The 21,943-nt window shown below is 39.2% G+C and overlaps 1 protein-coding gene across 1 annotated transcript in view; it reads right to left on the minus strand.

Annotated features, from left to right (window-relative positions):
- The window catches only part of MARCO (macrophage receptor with collagenous structure), a 35,683-nt gene extending 18,761 nt beyond the window's left edge, over nt 1-16,922 (minus strand). The window contains exons 1-4 of the mRNA XM_039872688.1: nt 16,770-16,922; nt 5,432-5,533; nt 4,295-4,516; nt 2,954-2,989 (exon numbers count right to left, since the gene is read on the minus strand). Coding sequence (XP_039728622.1) covers nt 2,954-2,989; nt 4,295-4,516; nt 5,432-5,533; nt 16,770-16,878 — 469 coding nt within the window. The 5' untranslated portion in view covers nt 16,879-16,922. The remainder of the gene's footprint in view (nt 1-2,953; nt 2,990-4,294; nt 4,517-5,431; nt 5,534-16,769) is intronic.
- Between the last annotated feature and the right edge of the window lie 5,021 nt (nt 16,923-21,943).

Consider the following 21,943-nt stretch of genomic DNA (forward strand, 5'->3'; position numbering starts at 1 on the left):
CGTTCTTTTTTTCTCAGGATGGCTTTGGCGATTCCGGGTCTTTTGTGCTTCCATACAAATCTGACGATTTTTTGTTCTATTTCTTTAAAAAAAATACCAATGAGAGTTTGAAGGGATTGCATTAAATCTGTATAATGCTTTAGGTAATAAAGTCATTTTAACTATATTGATTATTCCAATCCAAGAACACAGAATATCTTTCCATTTCGTTGTATCTTCTTCGATTTCTTTTAATAGGGTCTTATAGTTTTCATTATATAGGTCTTTCACATGTTTTGTTAGATTTATTCCTAGGTATTTTATTCTTTCTGTTGCAATTGCAAAAGGAATTATTTTTTCCACTTCTTTTTCTGACACTTCATTATTAGAGTATAGGAATGCTATGGATTTTTGAACGTTGATTTTATATCCAGGGACTTTACTGTATTTGCTTATTGTTTCTAGTAGTGTTCTTGTGGAGTCTTTAGGGTTTTCTATATAGAGAATCATGTCATCTGCAAATAGTGACAGTTTGATTTCTTCATTTTCTATTTGGATGCCTTTTATATCTTTCTCTTGCCTGATTGCACTTGCTAGGACATCCAATGTCATATTGAATAACAGTGGTGATAGTGGACAGCCTTGTCTTGTTCCTGATCTTGGAAGGTTTTTAGTTTTTCTTTTTTTTTTTTAATTATTTATTATTATTTATGCCTACAGCACTTGGTCTTCCCAGGTGGTCTCTCATTTAAGTACTAACCAGGTCCTACCCTGCTTAGATTCCGATACATTGAGCTTGTTCAGGGTGGCATGGACGTAGACCATGGACCATGGCTCTACTGGGGTGCAAACCCAGGACCTTCTGCATGTGAAGCAGATGTGCTAATTGCTACACTATGAAACCACGTCCTAGTTTTTCACAATTAAGTATAATATTGGCTGAGGGTTTGTCATATATGGCCTTTATTATGTTAAGGTACTTCTACACTGATTTCGTTAAGTGTTTTGATCATAAATGGATGCTGTATCTTGTCAAAGACTTTTTCTGTATCTACTGATATGATCATATGATTCTTATTTTTTAATTTGTTTATGTGGTGTATCACATTAATTGATTAGTATATGTTGAACCATCCTTGTGCCCCTGGGATGAAGCCCACTTGATCGTGGTATATAATCTTTTTAATATGTTGCTGTATTCGGTTCGCTATTATCTTATTTAGGATTTTTGCCTCTGTGCTCATGAAAGATATTGGTCTGTAGTTTTCTTTTTTTGTGTTATCTTTACCACGTTTTGGTATCAGAGTAATATTGGCCTCAAAATGAGTTAGGAAGTGTTGCCTCCTCTTCGATATTTTTGGAAGAGTTTGAGGAGAATAGGTATTAAATCTTCTTTGAACGTTTGGTAGAATTCATTATTGAAGCCTTCTGGTCCTGGGCTTTTACTTTTTAGTAAGTTTTTGATGGTAGTTTCAATTTCCATACTGCTGATTGGTCTTTTTAGTTCTTGATTCAGTCTAGGAAGGTTGTATCTTTCTAAGTACTGGTCTATTTCTTCTAGGTTATATGGTGTCATATACTTTTTCATAGTATTCTTGTATGATCCTTTGTATTTCTGTGATGTCTGTTGTAAATCCCCCTCTTTCATCCCTAATTTTGTTTATTTGTGTCCATAGATATTAATAAGTGTTATGTCTTCTTGGTGCATGATTCCCTTTATCATTATGAAGCGTCCCTCAGTATCTTTACCTTTTTTATTTTGAAGTCTATTTCAACCTATATTAGTACCTTTTTTCTCTGAATGCCATTGCTTGAAATATCATTTTCCACCCTTTCATTTTGAGTCTATATTTGTCTTTGGAACTGAGATGTGTCTCCTGGAGGCAGCATAAGGTTGGGTTTTGTTTTTTGATCAATCTGCAACCCTATGCCTTTTTATTGGTGAATTCAGTCCATTTACATTTAGGGTGATTATTGAAATATGAGATTTTCCTATAATCATTTTATCTTTTGCTTCTGGTAGCTCGGTGTTTCCATTGATTCTTTGTCCTTGTGTGTGTTTTTATTTTTTTTTTTTCTATTTTGGTTGGGTTTTGTGGGTGTGTGGTCTCTTTTACAGGAGCACAAATCCCATTAATTAGGGCTCCACTCTCAAGGCCTACTCATCTTCCACAGGCCCTACCTCCTAATACCATAACCTTGGGAGTTAGGAGTTCGACATATGAATTGGGGTCAGGGGGGACACAAACATTCAGACCATAGCATCTCCTCACATCAGCATGGAGAAAAGTGACTTTCTGAGAGGCATAGGCGTTGCCTGAGGTGACACATTTGGAGAGAGGCCAACAGATTCTGGGTCTCCTAGTGGCAACACCTGCACTTGTGCCAGGGTATCAGGTGGAGAAGCTTTCTATAGTCATTCCTCAGTGTCTGATGAAGATTGGGTCCAGGATTCCATGGATACCAAAATCCAAGGATGCTTAAGTCCCTTATATAAAATGGCATAGCACTTTGAATATAACCTATACACATCCTCCAGTATACTTTAAATCACACTTCCCTCTCCACTTCCCCCTCGGCTAGACTACCTGTAATACCTAACATAATGTAAATGCTATGTAGGTAGTTGTTATACTGTATTGTTTAAGAATCAACTTTTTGAAATTTTTTAAAAAATATTTTTGATCCACGGTTGGTTGGATCTGTGGATGCAGAACTGCGGACACGAAGGGCTAACTGTATTTCAGAATAGAATTGCTGTCTTTATATACACAAGAATGGGGACCGGACTGATGGAAATAGAATTGGGTACTGGAACTCCTTACTTCAGCACGGGGTCTCAGAAAAGGTCACTGTTGAGACTCAGTTCAGGATTTGATAGCTAGGTGTCCCTGACCCCTGTGTGACCTGAATAAGGGCCCATGGGAGAAGATTGTAGGAAAGACAGCATGAGTCATCATGGAAATGAACCCACCTGGAGCCCCGCGTTCGCCTTTGATCTGGAACAGCTCTGCAAGAGAAAGAGAGAGGGTATGTAGGCTGAGCTAGTGGCACACACCCAGAGCTCCCAGCTTGGCCCAGAGAGGCAGTTCCTCCAGGATGAAATTGGACAATGGGAGCCAAACACCTTGGAATATTTTAGGAAAGAGCCAGATGTTTAGATGTAACTAGTCATCTATATCCAAGAGTCGTAGATCCCTGGGAGCCCTAGAAGTGTGAAAAGGGGATTGAGACCCTGGACAGCACTTCACAATGTCAGAAGACTATGAAACCAAATCAGCTGGGCAAGTACCTCAGATTAAAGGAAGGGCTCTCATGTTAATCAAAACCAGCTCCCTCACCTCTCAGAGGAAAGAGTAACTCTCGCAGTGTCTAACTGTCTGAGCCTGGACTCTGCCTATCTGCCACACTCTCCCCTCTCTTTGAATCCAGACTTGGCCTTCATCTGCGCTCATTGGGGAGGCGTCAGCCTCTGGTGGGATCTGCCCTCTTGGAACCTGCGTCCAGCATGTGCTTCAGTGGGCACAGCACCCTGGCTATAAGCTCACTCTTCTAAGCCTCAGCTCACCCCAGACACAGGGGTCAGAGCAAGAACCCCAGGCTCCATATAACAATGCGAACCCTGCAACAGTCAGGTCACACCTAGGAGCTGGTTTTGCCCAAATTAGCATTCTTGTCTGGGACAGCCTGAGAGTGGTGGGTACAAGACCCAGAGGGGATCAAGAGAAGGAGGAACCCTGGTGTCTTCACCTTTGGCTCCATTTTCTTCTGCTTGCAGCCGTACCATCTAAGCCACTACATTTTCCCATCAGGCCCTCTCACAATTCCTGCATCTCCTGAACTAGCATGGTGCTCATCATGATTCTCTCCTAGTCATAGGCTAATGTTAGTTGGCTGCATGGTCATGTTCCTGGGAATTGCCCCAGGTTCTGCATCTTACCCATTCTCCTAAACATTCTGGATCAATCTGAGAGCTTTGTGTCTCAGACCTGGCCTTGGGCTCGTTGCTCCAGTTCCTGGCTCTTGAAGTCACATACACATGAATGCATGCAACCCACACTTCCCTCTCCACTTCCCCCTTGGCTTGGACAGAGCCCTATCTGTGGCACCCATGGGACATGTAACTTCATGCCCACCCCACATGGCTCATGCCCTGTGTCTTGGCCCCACGGTCCCATACTGGGCCAGGGTTTTGGAAGTCCCCCCTTGCCCAAGAAGGAGATTTGGGCCCAAAGATCCCCCTGCCCCTGAACAAGCAGCTCTCTCTCTCCCATCCTCCTCTGAGGAGCCCCAATCCGAGGCAAGGGGGCCAAACCTTGGTTCTTAGTGAAGTTGTCCACCTGCTGCAGCAAGTGCTTCTGCCTGTTGTGGACCTGGATCAGCTGGGCCTGCAGGACTTGCAGCCTTGGTGCATCTGCAGCCGAGTGAGGGAGGTACTCCGACCAGAGTAAGGAGTAGGATGGATGATCCTCGGAGGCCAGTGTCTCATTTTCAAAGTGAATCTCTAGGACCCAGAGCCGCTTCTGCAGAATCCGAACTGGACACCCCAGCCCACCCAAAACATCCTTTTAGGGACCTCATTAAAGCCAAATGCATTTGAGTACATCATGACATTTTTGTGTCAAATGTACATAACTTCTATGGGTCCTGAATATATAAACACAGCTCATGTGCTGTGAGGACCTAGTGTGAGTACAGAGCTCTTCCTATATCTTGCACATGTGCACTTCACACTCAGGCATAACATTACACATCCACAGAATATTCCTGCGTGGCCTAGAGATGTACCCACTGTGTCACAATCAAACATCAACTTTCATACAGTTAAGACTGTGCATGCTCTGGGCATGAATGCATGACAACTAATGTGCTGGTCTGACTTATTCACGTGTGACCTTAATAAGCATTTGACATATGTTTATGTCAGCTGGGCACATATTCTTGAGTGACTTTGGTGTCTGCTGATAGAATTGCTTCATGACCTTCACATTTGGACTGGGAACACTTTGAAAAGTAAAGTCATGTTAAAATGAACACTCTGATCAACAATTCCCCTTCCCATTCAGAGGCTGAAAACCTTTGATGTAAGTAAGATGCTCATGGCATACTCATGTGAAATAATGCTTTAGATACACATAGGCTCACATATGCATTCTCTCTCTCTCTCTCTCTCTCTCTCACACACACACCACACACACACACACACACACACACACACATACACACACAAATGATACATTGACATACACATGCACGCATGCAACCAACCCACACTTCCCTCTCCACTTCCCCTTCCTACCCCCATCACTGTGGCCACCGGGGGACTGAGAACTCCCTCCCAGCAGGTAGGCAGCCATGGCCCCAGGGCTCTCCATTCAATCTAAGCCCTGTGTCATTCAGGGCCATGTTCAGTCACCCCCAGAGGGACCAGACAGGGCCAAGACTGCTTTACCTTCCATCACCAGCAACCCAGCGCCTATGGAGAGCAGTATCAGGTAGATGACCACCATGACCATGAAGCACTTCACCCCATTTCTCTTCTTGGGCTCTGTATCTGAAATACAATGCAGATAGAAGGTGGCTACTGTCAAAGATAGGGAGAAGGGGGCCTCAACCTGGGCAGGAATCCCCTCTGTGTGGGCAAAGGATGCCCTGCGAAGTCAAGTGGAGAAGATATCAAAAGCTCGCTACCACTAAATTTTCCTCCAATCTTGCCACAGAGCAAGAAGTGTCATTGTGGCTCATTCATTTGTGTGGCCAGGCAAACAAACAATTGTGCCACATATCATAGTTGGGAGGGTGTGGTTCTTAATGCAGGTGTCACTGCCAAAGCCACGGCACAGTGCCTCACCACAGGGGGCTCTCAGTAGATGGTTAGTAAATTGATGTGTTTGTTTCAAAATTCTAAGAAGAGGATGAGTGTTCTCATTTTATAAACAAGGAGAAGGGTTTGGAGAAATTGAAAAACCTTTTAGGTTACAAGACACAGATCTGGAATTCATGTCCAAGTCTTTGTTTACTTTGTCTTCAGATTTTTAAATTATAATAGTAAAACATGCTTAATATAATTAAACAATATAGAGAACATTACAAGAGTTAATGATCTTCCCTCAACCCCCTGAGATCCTAACCTAAGAGGAACATTTGCTTAGCATTTTGGGGTACGGCCTTCCTTCCATCTCCTTTGCTCTCAGAAACTTAGTACTCATATAGTACTGGGTTGACTTGTTTTCCCTTTTAATTTTGCATAAATAATGTCATATTACATATAATACAGCACCTTACTTTCACAATGAATGATTTTTCATGGACATTTCTCTAGTTTTCTTTGCGGAAAAAGATTTAACGATTCTTTTCCATAGCGGTCTAATAGTCCTTACAGACAAAAGCCACAATTCACACAAATATTTCTCTGTTGATGAGTTGTTTCCAGTTTGGGGTGTTACAAAAGAGGCTGCAATAGTTCCACTCCAGTCTGTCCCTCACACCAGCTGTTTCCCTGTTTGGAGACATCCAAAGGCAGGGACCTGGCCTGCAGAAGGTCCTGCAGTTCCCACCACTCTCATTATTGAGCACCTACCCTGCTCCAGGCATTGACCAACGTTATCTCTAATGCTTCCAGCAATCCTGCAAGGTAGGTGTGATCACCCCCTTTTATAAAGGACAGGCTTGGGGCTTGAAAAGGTGATACAGTGGGCCTAGGGCCATCGAACTCCCAGGCCTGAGCTCACCTCACTAGCCTGCCTTAACTGCTGCCCCTGGGAAAATGCAGTTGAAATAAGCTCCAGGGCAGCCCTGAGAGGAAAAGAGATCAGAAGTGAACAACCCAAGGGACAGAGGATGCATTGTGAGCACCATTTTGCTTAGGGGTAAGTGAGGGTGAGTTTTCAGTTGACTATTGCAATAGAGGTTTATGAGCTTAGGTCTTTTTCCATCACGTGTGGGACCTGTGCTATCCCACTGACATTCTTTCCAGAATGGATTCCCTGCCCATGCATCTAATACACAGTGGTCCAGAGATGGCTCTGGCAGCACCAAAAAGAGTATGGTTTTTTTATTGGGTAGATTTTTAGTTAGTGGCACTTGTTTATGCTCAATCTAGCACAGAGTGTTCTTCCACAATACCTGCCAAATAGAGACCCACACAGCCACCTGAATGAGCTTTCTAATGCACAACCTGGTCAAGTCACTCCCCTACCTCAGCCCTTCAGGGCTGTTCACTGCCCTCAAGACAAACAGCTCCCTAGCTGGTATAAGAAGCTCTTCTGCCTCCAGCTCTCCTATGGCTGCACCTCCTGTCACATCTCCACATAGACCCTGACCCACAGTGAAGCCAAACAGGCCAGATCACTTGTTTACCTCTTTCCTGCTTTAGGCAATGTATCTTTTCTGAATATAGATCTCTCCCTCCTCCTTTTGGCATGACTCATCCTACTCATCTTTTGGGAGCACCATGGAGCTTCTCCTACTCCAAGATACATTTTCTGGTTCCCCTGGGCTGCATAAGACCCTGCTCTGCTTTCTCACTTCACTTTGTATTTCTACCTGTCATGGCACTGATCGACCTGAACTGTGTCTCTTTATGTCTCAGTTTTCCCAAATGGCCTGGAAGCTTCTTGGTCTATATTCCAGTACCAGCATGTGTTGGAAAAATGATGGCTGAATAGATGAAGGGATGAATAAGTGGCTGAAGATGTTTAGATGCTGAGCGTGTGTGAAGTTGGACTCTGCCAGTGTAGAAGTGTTGGAAAAACATTGGGAATGAAAGTTAGGACCTCAGGTATCCATACAACCAACCATCATGATGAGGATGAGTGACATACAAGGGAAGCCTTACATTTTAGAGAAGATAGTGGATGGTGAATACAATCTCATAGACAGCATTAAATTTGATAAAAACATAACATGAGATGGAAATGAAAGATAAACTGTGCTTCAGAGACATGTGTACTATAGAGGTCAGAGGTAGGTATGAGGACCAACATGGAAGATATAAATATGTTCAAACTAGATGGTAGGAACATGGTGGAAGGCATTTGAGTAAAAATAATGAGAGGAAAACAGACATGGTAGTATGGTAGGAGTAGTTCATGGATGTCCACTGAAGCCCAGAATTCTTTTTTTAAGTCAGAACAATCACCTGGCATACAGACAAGATAGTTTAGAATCTGGGAGTTTTTAATCTGTGGGCATTATTTAACTCACCCTGTATAAAATGGAGAATCTGATAAACTCTTTGCCCTCTATTCTGATCGTCTCTTAGAGGGTAGAAGAAACTGCAAAGAAATATCTACTCTGGATTGGATTTGACCATTAGGAATTATTGCTTGAGAGGCGAGAATGAAGAAAACCTCAGATGAACAAAAATGAGCTTCCCTAAAGTAAACTATGATGAATCTCAGTGAAGATTTTAAGGAAGTGGTTTTCAAAAATTTGACAGTTCTGTGGTCTGACTTGCAATGAAAATATGGCTCCAGAGGAAAATAAAATTTCAGTTAAACAGAGGGGAGAGGGAGGGGGAAGAGGGAAGGTAGATAGGGGGAAATTAAAAACATTTCTTCAATTAAAAAAATAATTAATTCATTCATTAATTAAAAAAAAATTTCGATTCAAAAGATCTCAGTGAAGATAAAAGCTGCACACAAACTCTTGATTCCCAGGCCTGCTATCTCCTAATTCTTCCACCAGTGGCAGAAGGTGGCTTGGTGCATTAACTTCTCTCCTGCTGTAACACTAGTAGAGATAAAGCAGGAGCACTGCCCCTATCACTGCCCCTATCACAGAGCTTCTGGTGAGCAGGCCCAGGGAATTGGTCTTTGCCCTGTGGACTTGATGTTTCCCATCCCTGCCCTAGTAGCACCAGCCATCTAGAGAAGTGTCTCCTGCTGCTGGCAGCACCAGCAGGGAGCAAACAAGAATACTGATAGCATCAGGTGAACAAACCAGACCAGAATAGCACAGTCAGAGTTCTGAAAACTAAATTGTTATTCAAACCACAGCCTACAATAGTGAGCCAGAATCTATGTAATAAACCTAAATAGTGTCACTATCTACTAAAATAGAAGATTTAAATAGGATAGAGTCTCCTGACATCTATACATGATGTTCATTACACAATGGAAAACCACTCATCATACTGAGAACAGAGAAAATTATAACTTGAATGAGGAAAGACGAACAACAGATGTCAGTATTATGACGCAGATGTTGAAATTATTCAATAAGGATCTCAAAGTAGCCACAACAAAATGTTTTAATGAACAATTATGAATACTCTTGAAACAAATAAAAATAGTTTTTAATCTCACAAAAAAATCAAGGCTATATAAAAGAACCAAATGGAAATTGTAGAACTTAAAAACACTGAAAAAAACTTTTTTCATGTCATTAAATGTGCTCAATCATGTAATGCATATGCCAAAAGAAAAGACCAATGGACTAAATGATAAAGTACTAGAAATTGCCCAATTTGAAAAACAGAAAATTGACAATCAAATACAACAACAACAACATCAACAACAACAACAAACATCAAACCCAACCTCAGAGATTTGTGTGTCAATAATATTCACATTATTGAAGTCCCATAAATAGTGTGAGGTTGCAAAAATATTCAAAAAATTAATGATGACTAAAAACTTCTCAAGTCTGGTTAAAGACATAAACCTACGAATTTAAGAAACCCCAACCATGATAGATGCAAATAAATCAATACCGAAACACATATATCACAGGTAAAATTCTGGGGAAAAAAATCTAGATACAAAGAAAATTAAAAATCTAAATAAAAAGGAAAACTGTTGAAAGCAGCCAAGAGAAAAATGACACATTATCTATAAAGACATAACATTTTGAATGACAGCAGATTTCTCATTTGAAACCATGGAGAACAGATGGAAATGACACATTTTTCCTATGCTGAAAGAAATGAATTACGAATTATGAATTCTATAGCCAATGAAAATATTTTTTTTAAGAATGAATGAGAAATAAAGAGATTCTCAGGTGAAGAAAATAGCAATATCTACTATTGCTAGTAGATATTGGCAAAGTGGTTTTAAAAGCATGACCCAACTATATATTATCTAAAAGAAACTAAAAATAGAGCTTTCATTCACATGAGGCAAAAATTGATATGTGCAAGGAGAAATAGAAAAATCCACAATTATAGTTGGAGACTTTAACAACTCACTCTCAGCAATTGATAGAAAAATGAGCAAAAGTTAGAAGAATTGAACAATATCATAACCCAGAAAATCTAATTAACATTTGTGGAATGCTCCATGTAACAATAGCAATATACACATTCTTTCTATAAACACATGGAATATTCACTCAGATAGTCCATATCTTGGGTCATCAAACAAACCTCAACAAAAGAAATGAAATCATATGGAGTACGTTCTCTGACAATGGAATCAAAATAGAAACCAATAACATATAGACAAGAGGAAAATCTCTAAAACATTTGGAAATTTAAAAAAATAATAACTTCACAATATTGGATGGGCCATAGAGAAAGTCTCAAAGAAAATTTAAAAAATGTAAAAGTAAATGAAAATGAAAATATATCAAATTATGGAATTCAGCTAAAGCAGCACTGAGAGATTTATAGCACTAAATGCTTACATTGCAAATGAGAAAAGACCTCAAATCAATAAACTAAGTTTTTACTCCAAGAAACTAGAAAAGATAAGCAAAGCAAACCTTAAGCAACCAGAAAAAATGGAAATAATAAAAATCAGAGCGGAAGTCAATGAGATTTAAAATAGGAATACAAAAGAGAAAATTAACAAAACAAAATTCTGGTTCTCTGAACAAAAATCGATACAATTGATAAAACTCTAACAAGACTGATAAAAATTTTATTAAAAAAACCACAAATCATCAATATCAGAAATAAAATGGGATATTACTACAGAGCCTGCAGCCATTAAACAGAAAATAAGGAAATACTATTACTAGGTTTCTGTTCACAGCTTAGAAGAAATGGACCAATATCTCAAAAGCTACCAAAACTCAACCAATAAGAAATAGATAATGTGAATATCTATAACTATTAAATTTAATTTGTAGTTTAAAAACTCCTGAAAAAAAAAAACAAACTATAACCAGCTGATTTTATTGGAGTATCCTGACAAACCTTTACAAATAATTAGCACCAATTTTACACAATCTCTTATATATAATAGTAGAGTAGAAAACAGTTCTTAATTCATTTTATGAAGTCATGATTACCTAGATATGAAACAGAAAAGCAGCACACACACACACACACACACACACACACACACACGCATACACACACAAAGAAAGAGAGAGAACCAGAGGAAAGGGGGAAAGGGAGAGGGGGAAAAATAAAAAAATTAAATGTTAAAAAAATAATTATAAAGAAAAAAATGGAAAAATAAATAAAAATAAATTTTTAAAAAAGAGAAAAATAATCAAATCGATATCTTTCAAGAAATTTTACACAAAAATCCTCAACAAAATATTAGTAAACTATCTCAAGTAATGTATATAAAGAATTTATATACTCTGACTAAATGGGATTTCCAGATGTGCGAGGATGATTCAATATCTAAAAATCAATCAATATGAGCCACCATATCAACAGGCTAAGGAATAAAAAAACATATAATCATAAAATTGATGTAGAAAAAGCACTTAGCAAACTCCAATTTATAATAAAACTCTGATAATTATAACTCTCATTATAATAAAATCCTAATAGAAACTCTTAGCAAACTAGAGGAGAACTTCCTCAACCTAAAAAAGGAAGATTTACAAATATGTAAAAAACAACATGGTACTTAATGATGAAACAGAATACTTTCCTCTTAAGATGGGGAACAAGGCAAGGATGTTTTTTCTCAATCACATTTCTACATACTATTGGCAAACATGGAAATCAAAATTGAAACACAATGGTATATGCAATCACTTCAAATAAAATAAAATATTTAGGTATAAATTTAACAAAATGTATACAAAATCTGTATACTGAAAATTACAAAATTTTGATTTAAAAAATAAAATCAAAGACATGAATAGATACAGAGACATACTATGTTCATGGATTGTAAGGATAAACATAGTAAAGATGTAAATTCTCCTCAAACTGATCTGTAGGTATAATACAATTCCTATAATATTCCAGCGAAGTTTTTTTTATAGATATAGATAAGCTTATGCTAAATTTACATGGAAAAACACAAGCCATAGAATAGAAACAATCTTTAAAGAGAATATTAAAATGTGAGAACCTAATGTTAAAGTTTATAATAAATCTAAAGTAATCAAGACAGTGTGGTATTAGTGGAGGATAAGCATATGGACCAATGGAACAGAATGAAGAACACAGAAATAGACCTATACAAATATACCCAAATGATATTTGACAAAAGGGCAAAAATAATTTAATGGAGGAAGGATAGCCTTTTCAGTAAATAGTGCTGAAGCAATTGAACATCCATCCATAAGTAAAACAAACAAACAAACAAATAAACCTTGACCTAAACTTCACATCTTACAAAAAAATCAACTCACAGTGAACCATGGACTTAATTGTAAAATGTAAAACTATAAAAATTTTAAATTAAACATAGGAGAAGATCTTCAGGGCCTAGGGCTAGATGAAGAATTCTTACAGTTGACACCAAAAGCACAATCCAAAAAAGGAAAATTTGATACGTTGGACCTCAATAGAATTAAATAATTTTCCTTGCAAAAGACTCTGTTTAAGAGAATAAAAAGGCAAATTACAGACAGAGAGAATATTTGCAACCCACATATCCAGTAAAGGACTTGTATTTTGAATATATAAAGGACTCTCAAAAATACAGTAAAAAAAATCAAAACCAAAATAAAACAAAACAAAAAACCCCAAGCAATCCAATTAAAACATTGGCAAAAAATAGGAAGAGACAATTCACCGAAGAGAATATACAAATGGCAAATAAGCACATAAAAAGGTGTTCAACATTATTAACCTTAGGAAAATGCAAATTAAAATTACAGTGAGATATCACTATTATACATCTATCAGTTTGGCTAAAATAAAAATAGTAATAATACTAATTGCTGGTAAGGATGCAAAAAAACTGGATAGTTGTTCACTGCTGGTGAGAATGTAAAATGGTACATTCACACTGGAAAAATAAATCAACTGCTTCTTATAAAACCAAACATACGCTTAGAATCCAGAAATTGTACTTGTGGGCATTTATACCAGAGAACTGAAAACTTATGCTTACACAAAAACTTTTACATAAATGATTATAGCACCTTTATTTGCAATGGCCCCAAGCTGGAAACAACCCAAATATCTTTCAGTGGGTGAATGGAATAATATTAATAAAAAGAACCAACTACTGATATACACAACAGCTTGGATGGATCTCAAGGAAATTATGCTATGTGGAAAAAAAGACAATCCTAAAAAGTTGCATAGCATGTAATTCTATCTACATAACATTCTTTAAATAACAAAATTATAGAAATGGGGAACCAATTAGTGGTTATCAGGACATAGTGATTGCTGGTGGAAGAATGAGGAGTATGTGTGGCTGTAAAGAAATAGCATGAGAGAAATTTTTGTGGTGATTGAACACACATTCTGTATCTTGATTTTGGTGGTAGTTACACAAATATATGCATATGATAAAATTGTAGAGAACTATGTTCACACACACAAGGGAATGAATGTAAAACTAATGAAATCTAAATAATAAGCTTTGTGGGTGTACCAACATCAATTTCCTGGTTGTGATATTGTACCACAGCTATGTAAGTTATCATTACTGGGGGAAACTGGGTATGGGTAACAGAGATTTCCCTGCACATTTTTTTTTTGCATCTTTCTGTGAATCTATAATTATTGCAAAATAAAAAGGTAAAAAAAAAAAAGATGTTGAGAAATAGCGATGTGACGAAGAACAAAGTCAGAACAGTGACATGAAATGATAGTAATCATGTCAGCAAAGCTGACCCTGAATGGACTCCAGGGTTAAAGTCTGTTGGGAAATGTTTAAAATTATCTTTAGATCAGGAAAAAGAGATAGCTAGATCCACTACTGGGAGACAATGTTTAATGCTAATTAAAACAACAAAACCCATAACTACACTATCTATATCTTTGGGAGTCTTCTTTGTCAAGAAGAATGTTTTTCAGACTAAAATTAGTGGGAAGAAATATCACGAAGAAAGATGTGAAACCTAAAATAGTTGAGGGCTTAGGGTGAGAGATGATATTCCACAGATCTTCAAGAACTTGCTGATGTGGAGGCAGAACTACTTCTTGAGAAACCATATATATCAGGAGAGTGACAGGAAGACTTGAGGTAGACAAATGTTCAAATTTTTCAAAAAACTTAGAAGAGAGTGCATCCCAGAAAGATATTGTCAACAAGGATAAATGTAGTCTCTTGTTCAAATTCAAATGCTCCATCATTGATGTGGGAGATGGGGCTGATAGCAGTTCATGAGGAAAGACCTGGGGTTTTCTTGGACCTTAAAGGCTCAAATGTCTTCAGAAAACTAAAGCAAATCTTCCCAGACATATATCAATACATAAAGATGCCTGGAACCATTTAATGTTGAAGCAGGTAGTTTCATTCCTCTCAGTAAGCCCCGAGGGGATCATTATATTATAGAGGCTCACAGGGATTACTGTCTATAATGGCACTCATCTAGAAAGTTTCATTTGTTTCATGATCTTTGTATGAGAAGACAGGAAGTTATAAGTACATTTAGGGAGATACTCCTTCCATTCAAACTGGAGTGATTTTGTTTCTTGGTTAGATATTTAGTTAGAGGCATCCATAACCCAAATCAGAAATCTGAAATTCACTCTTGATGCTTGCATCTCCTTCACTTGCCATGTCTCACCATTATGGTCCTACATTATAGTCCTACTAATTTGACTTTTTTTCCTTCTCCCTCCTCCCGCTCCTTCCACCCCTAATCTAAGGATGTTGCCATCTCCCTTTTTTTAAGAAATGGATCTCTGAAGGCAGGGCGTCTCTTCTCATGCACTCGCCATACGCCTCCCAGGCCTGGTGCACTCGAGGGGCCTGGCACACCCGGGGTATGGTCCATGGCTCCACCTGGGGCTCGAACCCAGGACCTTCTGGGTGTAAAGCAGACATGCTAACCACTACTCTATGGAGCCACCCCCTGATTTGACTTTTACTATTTCTCCAAACTATTCTCCTTTTTCTTCTTTACAACCACTACCTCTCATCATCTCTTGCTGCCATGCTTCTCTCTGTCCCAGCATTACTCTTTCCAGCTTGTCTTCCATCTATGGTAGTGAGTAATCTTAAATGCAAACCAACGCCTCCAAGCCCAACTATAACACCTATAAAGCTCCTTATTGCTCTCGGGATAAAATTAATTGATCCTAGTTTCAACTCCACTGAGCTACCCCAACTAATTTTGGCCCAACAATGTGGAGCTGTTTATATTTCTCTGAATATTCCTTGTGAATATATCTTAAATATATTGTCCCCTACTCTACCCCAGCCACTGTTTCCTTCCTCTAACTAATCCCTTTTATACATTAAACTTTAGAAGAGGTCTCAGTTCTGACCTTCAGGGCCCCACACCAGATTCATCTATAATGTCCTGTGCAAATATCAGTCATAGCCGATGACAAATTGTACAGAAATAGTCAGGTGATAGGTGGGCTCACCCTGCCATTCTCCTGCTACCACCGACATGACTATAGGCTCTCTGAGGCTGGAGGCCATGCTTATTTTTGTTTCCTCTGTGCATATAGTAGGTGCTGAATATGTTTGATTGGATAATTTTGCTTGAACATTTCAGTATCTTAAAAAGTCACATATCCAGAATGCTGCATTCCCTGAAGTTCCAAATAGCCAACAATTATTAAAGTCATTTGCGTGCATGCCTTCTCTCTTACCACACTATAAATTTCTAAAGACACCACACTAGACCTTTCATTTTCATAGCCCCATAAATTCCAACCAGTGATCTGTACAAACAGATGCTGAATGAGAAGAGGGGCACTCAGGCCAGCATACAGAGCTGTAGTAATTCCTGAACATACATCTTCTAGAAAAGACTGGGAATGAGAATGACTGATCGACTTCAGAAGACAATTCCCAGAGGATATTCTAGAATGGGAGATCAAAGCGCTCATTGGTGATGTTAAAGGCTACAAGTTCTAGATTTTAAAAATGCATCACCTGTATGATGCTGAGTGAAAAAAATAAAGACAACAGAGTTGATTGAATTTTTAAAACCTGAGTTTAACCTAAAAAAATTAATTATGAAGCTATGAACATATCTTAGCCAACAGGAAATAGGAAAAGCACCCCCTGATCAACACATCAGTTTTAACAGAAGTCACCTTAAAGAATTTTAAAGGAATTACATTATTAAACAAATATGAGTCATTTGGCTTCACTTTTTTAGAACTTTTTCATTCCTCTTGTTTTGCATTGCCATTTCATCACACAACTTGTGTGTTAGAATAAGACTCTAATAAAAAGGAGGGGCATATAATAAGCATTAGCATTAATCTAAGGGAAAATATTTAAATACAATTGAGAGAAATTGTGAAGCTAAAAAAAAGCACAGCGATATACTAAAGATACAGTATCTATAATTAGCATTACACAAATTCCACATTGAAGCATTCCAGAAATGTATTAGCAAGAGTCTATGGTGCAAACCTAGACTTTCTATTAACTTTTTCAGTTTTCTGTTGCCAACAGAAAGGCTGCTTCACCAACCAATGCCATTATTGGGGGGTAATACTTTACCACTGATTTCAAAGGTCTTCATTGCAGAAAACGTGGTTTGGTCAAGAGAGGCTCTTTCTTCAGTGTTAGATAAGAATTCTTCCTCCTCGAGAATTTCCTTATTTCTCATCTCTAAGCTTTATAGATGGCCAAATCTCTGAAGCCAGCAGAAATGCTTCCCTTACAAGGAACCAGTCAGGGAAAGATTGTTCCCATCTAATTACTGTAGCTAGTTGTACACCACCCAGCACTTCCCTTTGGCTCTGATTTCTGAATTTGCAAAATGTTTCCTGCCATGATCAGGACTGGGCATTTCTGAAAAATGAGCTATTCACGTGTGGAGCTCCTGCTTAGTGCAGCTGCTTGTTAAGGGGGATCGAGGTGGATTTGGGCACAAGGCCTTGAAATCATCCCTGTTCCCAGGCCCCTGAGAGCAGAAAGCTGGAATACCCCAGGAAGGATGTTTCTGTCTCTCACCTCTGCTACCCAAACCCTGCCATCGCCCCAGACCCAGCTCACTGCGCCAGGACCTCTCCAGCCCACACTGAAATCTTCCTCATCTGATCTTCTTCTGTTCATGGGGTTCATCCTTGCTTCTCAAAGTGTGGACCATGGATCGGCAGCATGAGCATTACCTGGGAATTTATTAGAAATAGAATTTCAGGTCCCACTCCATACAGACTGAATCCAAACGTATGGTTTAACAAGATCCCCAGGTAATATATGTACACATTACTATTGGAGAAGCCTACTCTATACCACCCATTTTAGCAGCTAATTATATTTCCCTTTATAGTTTTCTCATGTTCTGTGTGTGCTGTGTGTGTGCTCTGGCCCCAGTAAGATCTCAGCAACTTGAAGTGAGAAACCTTTCCTCTATGTCTTCCAGGCTGGTGCACCCTACCAGGGAGGTTGTATGGCACAGTGGTTAAGACATGGACCCTAGGAGCTCAAATGCCTGGGTTCGAAGTTTACCTCTTCCACATAGCAGCTATGTGACTGTGGGTAAGTCTCTTAAACTTTAAGTGCCTTACTCTACTCATTTGTAAAATAGGAGAGAAGGTAATAATTGTTAGGTGTATTAAATGAATTAAATAATGCACAGTGGCACCCTAGTGGGCAATGAGCACTATCATCAGCTAATGTTTTCACTGGAGATATTGTGAATCTACTGAGTGGCCTGGAGGCTGGGGGCAGGGATGGGAATACCATGGGAAGCTTCACCATCAGATCTGAATTTAAAGAGATGAGCGCAGGTTTACTGGGAGAGTAAGACAAGGCAAGGGCCTCCACGTAAGAAAAAATGGTAAGTGCAGCCTCACAGAGGCAGGATGGATTGGGGGCAAGGGAACCAAAAACTTCTGGACCATTCGGAATGTAAGAGGTGAAGAGAGGTGGCAGGAGATGAGGCTAAGCTGGCTAAGTCACTTTATTTACCCTGTGGCATAGCAGAAAGAAAAAGGGAAAAGAAACTCAGGAAAGTGAGTTACTGGCAGTGTCCCATGAGACAGAGGTCTCCAGTGGCACCCACAATTTCCATATTCAGGAAGTCTCTGGTTTTGGCTAAGGACTAGGAGCAGAAGCCAGGACAGAAAAGGTTAAAAGGAAAGAACTAAAAGTGAGAAAATAAAGGCAGCTGGTAGCTCTGGTGGACCACTCAAGATAATGGGAGGTTTCAGGGGGCTTCTCCCGCAGGAGGGAAATCCCTCAAAGGAACGCACTCACTTAGGCAACACACTGTCTCTTCTCTCTGCCTGGTCAGCAGAGGGTATTCTCATTTGTGGGGATGGGGAAGGGGCTCAGTGGAAAATCCTGTGCGCTAATTACCTAGTGCCACCATCCTTGGAGAAAACATTTAGTGGATGTCAAGTGTAATTGTTTTGGCTCTGGCTATGGGGCCAGACAGACCTGGGACCCAAACCTAGCTCTTTCATTATCTTTCTGTGTGACCCTGGGTAACTTACTTAACTTCTCTGAACCTCAGTATACAGTAATAGTTTATAGAACCATTAACTGTTATCCAGGGTTTATTAGGTGCCAGACACTGTGCTAGACATTTATATACATTACTCAACACTCACAGCAACTTGTAACTTGCCTTAGATCTTGTGGTTAGAAAGTGCCAGAATTCAAATCCAGAAGCCCCTGCCTCTACCCCTAGTTAAATCCAGGAGCTGTAATCCAGAGGTTCACACCAGTGGAGCTTTTTGAAAACGCACATGCCAGTCCCTACCTCCAACCTGAGGCTCTGGTTTTAATAGCAGCCCCATAGCTGGTTCTAATGCACAGCCAGGCTGAGGACCCCTGTGCAGAATAATGAAGTGGTCACAAGTAGCATGGAGATCCATGTGGGCCCTCGGGACTCCATCCTGGGAGGATCCATTAGGTTGAAGCATATGAAATTATTGATATTTATCCCTTTTGACCTGTGATAAATGACACTTCATAGGATTCAAGTTAATACATTCAGCCTACAGGCCATGACTAGAACAAAGCAATTGAGGCTCTAGCCTGAGGTGCATAAGATTCAGTAAACAAGATAAATAACATTTTAACACAATATTTAAAAACTGAAAGTTAATGTAAAAAGTTCATCATGAACAAATCATCAACATTTTAAATAAAGACAGGATCCCACACTGTACTTGCAATGACTGGTGACTTGTTCACCCTGGTCCCAGCCCTGCTCATTCCTCTGTGTTTCAGCATCCCTCTTTGCTAAATGGGATAACAATAGTTGCCTCGTCTGCCCATAAGGTGGGTGTAAAGATCACATGAAATAAGAAAAGTCTAAGGGTGTTTGTAAATAAAAGGGCTCTTTGTAGAATAGCATCTTCTGTCAAGCCAGCATGTTATAATGTGAAACTCCTGCATTGTCAATATTACCCTTAGAAATCTCTTAAATTTTCCTTAAAGTACAAAACACACAATTTGGGGAAATTGTGGTCTCTTCCTAAGGCCCAGCCAGACACTTCTATCTTCGAGAACACAGATTTGGCTGTTAACTTCCCTCGAGCCTCAGATGAAGTAGTCAACTCGCATTTGGGAGACCATATTGTTCAAAAAATGCAGGGCTTGGCTTTATTTTTCTAACAGAGTGCATATAGTTGGAATGGAGAATTTAAGATGTGTTCAGCGTGGCTCTGATGAAGCATATCAAGTTCTGATGTTCTTCAAAGTGACAGTAAGTGATCGCCGTACTTTATTTGACAGGGGTAATGGGGCTGGAGTCCAAGGCAAATGCGACCCCACTCTGGTAGCCTCTACAGAGCTTGACTCTGGAATTAGTGGGCCCCAAACTAGTTTAGTTCATGAGCCATCTGACAGATCACCAAGAACTCCTGAGTAACCCCATTCCAGCTTAAAATTGGGGCAACCATATTAATGCATGATATAAAAACCACCTGACATAAACTCAAATGTTCAAAATAAACAGAATCCTACAGCAAGCAGGCAAGTCAAGTTTCTGTGTCTATTCCATCATACTTCGCTGGCTGTCTAGCCATTTGTCCTGCCATCTACCTGAGCTTGCCCACAGAGATGATGCAAAGAATCTGGACTAAAGACAATATACAGGAGAAAAATGTTAAAAATTCTATCTATCGACTTTATTTTTCCTGCCAGTTGTAAATGACAGTGGTGGTCAGTATCTCCAGGCCTAACTCAGTGCCTGGTACTAAATGAAGCTTAACTACTGGTTCATTTTTAAAATAAAAAAACAACACAAATGGCTATTAACAAGTGAGTAGATAAATAAAGGTAAATAAATTGTAGTACATACCTACAATGGGATATTAATCAGCATAAAAAAAGCAATAATATGGATGAATCTCAAAAGAAACTAGACCCTAAAGAAGACATATTGTATGATTCCATTTATATAAGATTTCAGAATAAGCAAATCCTCATCTATAGTATCAGAAAATAGAGCCACGGTTTTCTGCGGTAGGAGTAGGGGAGAATTGAGTACAGGGAAATTTCTGGGGCGATAGCAATGTTGTATATCTTAATTGGGGTATTGAAAACTTATTGAACTTGAAATGTGTATATAGTGTATATAGCTTGTAAATTATACTTCAATAAAATTAATTAAATATAGTGTATAAATTATACTTCGATAAAGTTAATTAAAACAGAAATTAAAGGGAAAAGATGACAGAATCATTACTATTAGACCTTGGTCCAACTCACAGGCATCCATCCTTTGAGGGTGATGGTACCAGCCTCCCAACAATAGGTGTAGATGGGGAGGTATTCCCCCAGGTGCAGGGCATGTGAGGCACCTCTCACCCTCTTTTCTCTGTATTGGGGACCTTACTCACTTTGGGATTTCCCTGTCAGGACTGCAGCCTGTGCTCTCAGAACAGAGGAAGAAAGGGAAACAGACTGGTCTTTGGTGAGACTTTCCCGCTGACCCAACACTCCCACCCACGCCTATCCAGGGCAAAGACTGGCAAAGCAGCTGTGCCTTCCTGGGCTGATTTCGCAAATACAAATTCTGACCCTAGACACCATTCTCAGCCTTCCTGAGATTGGTAATGTTTCCACAGGGGCCAAACCTTTTGTTCCTCCAATTAAAATGTATCCTCTCCTTAGAGATAAAACAGTGAGTTATTTACTTTAAAGTAAAATGAGCAATATTATTTCTTTCCCAGAGCAAGTTTGAGGTGTTGGAGGAGATACAGGAGACAGTGGGACCACTTGGGACCCTGGAAGTCTCTGCATGTGAAGGTGTTAAATATGCACTGAAAGAAAAGCAAGAGCCGCGATTAGAAATTTTGTAGGTTTGCAGTTGTGCCAAGGATCACCTATGCTAATTCCCTTTGATCTAAAACAATTTTGCCTGAGAAATCCTGGGGTAAGAGAAAATGGAATGGAACAGAGAAGACAGGAAATTAATCAAATTTGCTAAGAAGATAGTTGTCAATTATTCCCATTCATTCAATAGATGTTTATTGAGTGCCTACTACGTCTCAGGCTCTGAGTTGGCAAGAGAAGAAAACAGACCATTATTCTGTCCAATGAGCTTGTTATTCACCCTCCCTTAGTCATGTGTTCTCAGGGTCATTCTCTATTTTGTCATTTTTAGTAATTGTAAATTCTTCATAATCACTCATCCATTTCACTCTCTGGACAGACCTCCTATCTTTCCAGCTCAATTCTTTATTGTACCATCTCCAGCAATCCTTTGCTTC

Source organism: Pteropus medius, unplaced genomic scaffold (genome assembly GCF_902729225.1).
Source record: "Pteropus medius unplaced genomic scaffold, Ma_sr-lr_union100, whole genome shotgun sequence".
Lineage (NCBI taxonomy): Eukaryota > Metazoa > Chordata > Mammalia > Chiroptera > Pteropodidae > Pteropus > Pteropus medius.